Here is a 7338-nt window from a genome sequence, read left to right as displayed (position 1 = left end):
TAAATAATCAAAATAAAACAAGTAGTTAGAATAAAAGAAGAATAGAGAGTGTAAGTGTTAGTGAGTCAGGTGTAGATTTTTATAATTTATTCCACAGCTTTATTTTATTAGTCCCTGCCAAAACTTACCTAAATACCTAAAATATTCATCCAGGCCACTCCAGAAGTTTCGCTCAATGAAGCCCTTGACCAGTCCCCATGGCTGCTTCCTGTAGCGTAGTTCAGCTGATACCCTTTTAGATTCATAAGAAAAAACACAGCATTTTATCCTTATCCTATAAATGTTGTTGTATAGCACAGAGCATTACATATTATAATGATATTTATTGGATTAAAGATAGAGTAAAGAATGAATAAATACAGAGCACAAGCTTTACCTCAGGCGACACTTGTTCTTGGCGACTCTGGTGAGCATGTAGCGGTTTAGCGTGTAAAAGTAATCGTGATATGGGACATCGTGAGCAATCACCTCAGCGTCGATGATGTAGCACTCGCTCACTTGACTGGCCTTGTGCAGAGTCTGGAAGAAAAACAAAGAAACAGCTTTTCACAGCGTAATCAAAAGACAAAACTACATGAAACACGTCCCGTATACTGTATGTGGCTTGTTTATCTGCTCTGGTGAGCTCACCTGCGTCTCTGTGACTGTGGCCGTCTTTGGGGCCAGTGGATTGGAGAGGGAGATGGTGTACATGATCTCTCTGGTCTGATTACCAGTGTCCTCTTTCTTCCACGGGTGATAGACCACATCTGAAAAGAGAAAAAAAAGGTGAAATCAATAACAGACAGATATAAGCAGAAAGACAGACAGACAAATAGATAGACAGTTGGATAAAGACGGTTAGATATATGATTGTTACGTGATCGATGATAGATAGATAGATAGATAGATAGATAGATAGACAGACAGACAGACAGACCATAATGGTCAACCTGAAAAGCGTCTCTGCTCCAGAAACTCTCTCATGAACTGAGATTCAGTGAAGAGGATGTCATACATTTTATCCACTCTGAACTTATACACTTCATTAATGTACAGTTTCCCATTCAGATCTTCCTGGAAGGCCTGCACTTCCCCTGCTGAGAACACAGAAACAGGTAAATAATCAAAATAAAACAAGTAGTTAGAATAAAAGAAGAATAGAGAGTGTAAGTGTTAGTGAGTCAGGTGTAGATTTTTATAATTTATTCCACAGCTTTATTTTATTAGTCCCTGCCAAAACTTACCTAAATACCTAAAATATTCATCCAGGCCACTCCAGAAGTTTCGCTCAATGAAGCCCTTGACCAGTCCCCATGGCTGCTTCCTGTAGCGTAGTTCAGCTGATACCCTTTTAGATTCATAAGAAAAAACACAGCATTTTATCCTTATCCTATAAATGTTGTTGTATAGCACAGAGCATTACATATTATAATGATATTTATTGGATTAAAGATAGAGTAAAGAATGAATAAATACAGAGCACAAGCTTTACCTCAGGCGACACTTGTTCTTGGCGACTCTGGTGAGCATGTAGCGGTTTAGCGTGTAAAAGTAATCGTGATATGGGACATCGTGAGCAATCACCTCAGCGTCGATGATGTAGCACTCGCTCACTTGACTGGCCTTGTGCAGAGTCTGGAAGAAAAACAAAGAAACAGCTTTTCACAGCGTAATCAAAAGACAAAACTACATGAAACACGTCCCGTATACTGTATGTGGCTTGTTTATCTGCTCTGGTGAGCTCACCTGCGTCTCTGTGACTGTGGCCGTCTTTGGGGCCAGTGGATTGGAGAGGGAGATGGTGTACATGATCTCTCTGGTCTGATTACCAGTGTCCTCTTTCTTCCACGGGTGATAGACCACATCTGAAAAGAGAAAAAAAAGGTGAAATCAATAACAGACAGATATAAGCAGAAAGACAGACAGACAAATAGATAGACAGTTGGATAAAGACGGTTAGATATATGATTGTTACGTGATCGATGATAGATAGATAGATAGATAGATAGATAGATAGATAGATAGATAGATAGATAGATAGATAGATAGATAGACAGACAGACAGACAGACAGACCATAATGGTCAACCTGAAAAGCGTCTCTGCTCCAGAAACTCTCTCATGAACTGGTAATACAATTAAATATTAAAAAAATTAGATCTGATTTTAATTTAATTTCAAGACCATTATCGGCATAAACATTGTTTATCTTCATCATTTTTATTAACATTTACATTTAGTCAGGATTCAGTGAAGAGGATGTCATACATTTTATCCACACTGAACTTATACACTTCATTAATGTACAGTTTCCCATTCAGATCTTCCTGGAAGGCCTGCACTTCCCCTGCTGAGAACACAGAAACAGGAAGAGTCCATGTGTCAGACCAGATGTGGTGCAGTATATAGTAAAAATCAGTTTTTGAGAGAGCGTACACACCCTCATCATGTGTTTCTGACGAGTCGCTGAGTTCAGTGGGAAGGTCCTCATTGTCGTTGAAGTCAAGGGAGGGTGAGGGGGTGGGGACATGGGCGGAGCCACTAGTCTCTGGCAGCTTGTTGTCAGGTAACGGCAGGGATAGGAGGTCTTCAGGGACACAGCCACTAAAGTCCTCCACTGGGGGCACGTCAAACTACACAGACAGAAAGAATATCAATCACTCAAAACATGCGTAGCATTTGCACTAAGCGTTACACTATGGTGTAGTGGTCAGGTATGGCAACATTAAACCATTAATGCCATACAAACTACTATTCCCACAGTAACGCAGTGATATGATGTGTGAAGGGATCTGGTGCTTACGTTGACCGGAGCATCTGTGCTGTCTGTGGAATTTAGACTGCTGTTGGGGAAAACCCTCCTGTGGAGTTGGGGGCTGATGTCCATTTTGGCATCTGGGGTTTTGGGGCAGTTGTCATTGGCCTCGTTTTCTTCAGCGGGAATCTCCTCACAGTACCTGCACCAGGGAGAAGGGCAACAGCTGCAGGTCAAGATTACCAGCTCGGGCAGAAGAATAGACCCTCTCCACACAGATAGCAATGGGATGGACCAATGGATAGTGGGTGAAAAGGAGATATGAAGATGTCTACAACAAATTAATGATCATCTGAATATTGGATGCACCAAGTTTGACTAGGTATATCTGATTGGGTACTTTTGATTTGCTGATTTTGATGGTGTTTTTAATTTATTGAATCGAGAGTGGCTAAATATATGTTTTAAAACAAGTCTCTAATGCTCTCCAAGGCTGCATTTATTTAATCAAAAATACAGTAAAAAAGTAATATTGTGAAATATTATTACAATTTAAAATAACAGTTTTCTATTTTAATATATTCAAAAATGTAATTTATTTCTGTGGTGCAAAGCTGAATTTTCAGCATCATTACTCCAGTCTTCAGTGTCACATGAAAATGTAGAAATCTCTTAAATTACGAATTAACATCTGTTTTCTGGACCTCTTCTAACAAAGCTGTGAGAGAGGGTGGAGATTTGTAAATTATGAATCACCTAAATGGTTGAACATTCATGACGGGGGAAAACTCACCCCATGGTGTTGAAGTCGTCATCAGGAGGTACATAATCCTCATCATCACTGGTCAGACCCAGTTCATTCCCATAACACTGATGGACAAAGTGCCACAGCTCTTTGGGACACAATGGCTAAATAAAAACAATAGACACGGTGGGTGAACATGGCAACCAAGCATTTGTTTTCAACAGATCACTGGATATAATTCCATGTCTTGTCCAACCTTTTCCAGTAGAGCATTTTGCCAAAGTCTGAACATCATCATGTACGTCCGATCTCTTGCCCCGAATGAGGTAAAAAAGTGCTGGAGGAGAACATGTGGATGTTTAGTGTTGGTACACTACTGGTGTTATGCAAAAGTCAAAAGCCTGTGTTTACCTTTTCACTGTCTGTGCACAGCTGGATGGCATTGGGGATGAGTCTAGCCGTCTTCTCTTTCGTCATGGAGCAAACATCTTTCAACTTCACAGTCAGCTACACACACAAGACAACACAAACTCAACAAACCAGCAGAAGCCACATCTCAACACAGCATGTTCACTGTATATAAAAAAAAAAGGCAGGAATGTGATTTTCGTGCAAAATTAGCTGCTTCCCCTCACACAGCTTTCTGTTTCAGTGGTTCAAGAATATGGCATGAGAGACTGGTTCCCTCTAAGATGAGAGTAATTCATCAACTCACCAGCGTTTCCCAGCGGAATATGTTGCTATAGAAACAGATCCAGTTTTCAGAGAGGTAGAGGCGACCCTGCAGGAGGATATCTCTCTGCAGGGCACAGGAGTAGTCTGTCAGGATAAGGCGAGAGGTCAGAGGTCATGGATGTTAGGATACAGCAGCCCCTTTCATGCATATTTTTTTACATATTGTTTCCAATCACACACCAAAAATATAATAGGCTATCACTAGTTCAAAAAAATATATATATAGTGGATCTAAATTTTTTATTTAAGTTGTGAATATTTTAATACCTGTAATACCGTAGCATAAAGATCAAATATAAGACTCACCCACAATGAGGCGCTCGGTGTCAGGCAGCTGCTTAAAGAGCTTCCTGAAGTCTTCATTTCGCTGTTTGTATGTGGGACTCAAAACCTGAAAGACAAGAGGAGAGAGAGAATGAGACCAGCTATGTACAGTACACATAAACACACATACAGCCACAAACATCCAAATAGAGACAGTCAAAACATTCAGCATTTCCGAGAGGGTACAAAGAAGACAAACTGTAAAGGATCATTATACAAAACCGGTGCCATTTGTGTCCCCCATATACAACATAAAAAAAGTTTTTACAAAAAATATATATTTTCAATGCTCTGCTTCATTATCTACACCAATGTACTGAATAAGCACTTCAGTTCCTCTGCAGGCCAGTCCTGACTGAAACCACAAACAGTTTGCAAGATGCTCATGATCTAACATAACCAAAGCTAAACAAGAGGAGGGAGATAACTCTCTTCTCCTCTCTGATTGGTTGCTTACAGCAGGAACACTCTCAGAATCCCAGTCCCAGTCCATCCAATCACACAGGGGAACTTCGGGTTGTTGGACCGCCTCCCAGTCGTAGAGCCAATCAAACTCAGCCTCAAAACTGAGGACTTCCATCGCTCCTGTCTAGTTGTGGAGACGTTGCCACTTATTGTCTCAGCTCCTGACAGTGGTGCAATGCTTCAGCATGTGCGCTGAGCTCCAGTGCAGCTTCACCAGGCCACGTTCTGGAATGACCTGGAGTAACCTCTGCAACTGTACTTTGGCATTACCTATTTTGATGTTTAAGTGAGTCTCAGCACCTAAACACCAGCCAAACAATCTTCCACATGCAGCAGGAAAAATCCTCACACTGAAAGACACACATCGCCCTTGACAATGAAAATGGAGCACGTTTTCCTCAGGCAATGAGTCAAATTTTTAACACGACACAGAGGACAGTTAGTGGTAACATGTAGTGATGTTCGTCCTTTGGAATTGATCACTTGATGCTCTCAGAATGGAAATGTTCCTTGCAGCTGCTCTCTTCTTGTTTTAGGGTTTACACCTGCTGATCCACCAAATTTACAAAATAAAAGAAGCAGTTCCAGATCCAGCCAATAACTGAGGAACGCTGCCACTTTACAATGTTTCAGATCCAAATGGTTCATGAAGGTTTTCCATTCCGGTTATCTAATAGTAACATTTGCATGGTGAGAAAAAATTAATTCTGGCAAGAAAAACAAAATTGTGACACTGTTATCCTAGAAATATCCAGAGGCAAACATCAGTTTACACAAATCCAAAAACAGAAAAGTCTTTGACTGCTTGAGGAAACAACCACCTGCTTCGGGGGGAAAAAAACTCTCTCTTCAGACAAAAAATATTTTTTCTTTCAAAATTCTTTCTTCAGCATGCATATTCAAAATTGCACGCATTAATATCCTTGCAAGCCAAGATGCGTTCATCTGCTGTGAGTCGCTTTTGAATAAATTTCTTCCCAGAGGATGCTAAATTTGTCTCATTAAATCTCACAGAAAGACCAACTTGAGCTGAAGCAACCCTTTACTGCACAAGAGTTCTCACTGAGACTTTCTACAAAACAATTGTGCCAAGAGGAGTGGGGGTGGCCTGAGAGAATGTTTGTGTGTGAGAAACAGGGAGGGGGAGGAGCTAGGGAAGCCAGCTGGCCAATAGAATGCCAAGGAGAAGAGAGAGGAGGGGCCGTGTCAAGATGTAGTAAGCTCTTTGCTTCAGGCTGTACATTTTTCTCACTCATGATCGAAGAGCTGTGAGATTTATATGCTTCTCCTAGGACTGTCATTACACCCCTCCCAATCCCAGGCCAACCTAGATTTCATGTCTCTCCAGAAATGTTGCAAAAACACCATTTATGCTGCAGTGATAGCTGCTGTTGTCAGTTTCCTGAAGACCCTGAGGCGCTTAATGCCTGAACAAGACACTTCAGCTTCCACAAATGTTTTCATTTCATTACAAAACCCCAAAAAAGTAGCTTGAAAAGCAGAAGTTTTTTGGTTTCATGAGGTGGGAGTAAGAGATCAAAACAGTGGGAGGTGGAGGAAAATATAGGATGGAGAGATAAAGAAAGTTTGAGAGAGAATCACAGAGGCCCCCATTGTGCACAAGTCATTTTATGGTGTTAGTGTTTAGGCACAGCCAAGGACAACGCCTCAGTCTTCCTTCACTCCCTCATACTCGCACTCTCATGGGGTGAACGAACTCTAGTTAACTTCCTGCGCTAGAGGAAGGGGGGACGTTGAGGGGATGCCAAATGGGTGAATCATCTCTCTTTCTGGCCTCTCCTTCAATCCCCTCTCAAGCAAAACATTTGAGGCCGCTACTGAGGCAGACTCATTGTTCAGCTCAGGAGCAAGACACTAAGTAGAAGAATCTCATTGCATTTGTTTTGGAAGCTTTAAGAAAGTCCCTTATTTGAACAACTATGTTGGGTTGTCACTTGATGCCAAATGTCAAGTCTGGGTCAAATTGGTATTTCATTTGAGATAGTAACCAAAATCTAACCAGGTGTGGTCATTGGAGGAGGAGGAGGATGAGTCCTGTTCTTCTCAAGATTTTTCCTCTGCTGGCTTAACGTCATATGGAGTATTTTTTTCCTTACCACAGTTGCTCTTCGCTTGTTCACTCAGGGTTTGAAGGCCTAATGCATCATTTTCTGTAAAGGTGCTTTGAAACGTAATGGATTGTAAAATGCTCTATACAAATAAAAATGACTTGACCCTCCCCGCGACCACATGGGATGTGATTATTTACAGTCCTGTGGCGAAAATGTTTTTTCTTCACTGATGCCCAACTGGAATGAAGAAGAGTGTTTACA

General features: G+C 41.2%; 1 protein-coding gene across 1 annotated transcript in view; it reads right to left on the bottom strand.

Annotated features, from left to right (window-relative positions):
* The window catches only part of LOC107565268 (GRAM domain-containing protein 1B-like), a 34724-nt gene that overhangs the window by 7255 nt on the left and 20131 nt on the right, over window positions 1-7338 (bottom strand). The window contains exons 5-15 of the mRNA XM_016250488.1: window positions 4523-4607; window positions 4197-4300; window positions 3893-3988; window positions 3738-3818; window positions 3530-3645; window positions 2785-2938; window positions 2422-2614; window positions 933-1076; window positions 631-749; window positions 377-519; window positions 129-232 (exon numbers count right to left, since the gene is read on the bottom strand). Coding sequence (XP_016105974.1) covers window positions 129-232; window positions 377-519; window positions 631-749; window positions 933-1076; window positions 2422-2614; window positions 2785-2938; window positions 3530-3645; window positions 3738-3818; window positions 3893-3988; window positions 4197-4300; window positions 4523-4607 — 1339 coding nt within the window. The remainder of the gene's footprint in view (window positions 1-128; window positions 233-376; window positions 520-630; window positions 750-932; window positions 1077-2421; window positions 2615-2784; window positions 2939-3529; window positions 3646-3737; window positions 3819-3892; window positions 3989-4196; window positions 4301-4522; window positions 4608-7338) is intronic.

The sequence above is a fragment of the Sinocyclocheilus grahami genome, unplaced genomic scaffold, assembly GCF_001515645.1.
Source record: "Sinocyclocheilus grahami isolate Dianchi unplaced genomic scaffold, SAMN03320097.WGS_v1.1 scaffold991.1, whole genome shotgun sequence".
Taxonomy (NCBI): domain Eukaryota; kingdom Metazoa; phylum Chordata; class Actinopteri; order Cypriniformes; family Cyprinidae; genus Sinocyclocheilus; species Sinocyclocheilus grahami.
Note: the sequence above shows the minus strand (reverse complement) of the source record. Positions and strands in the feature narration are given on the sequence as shown.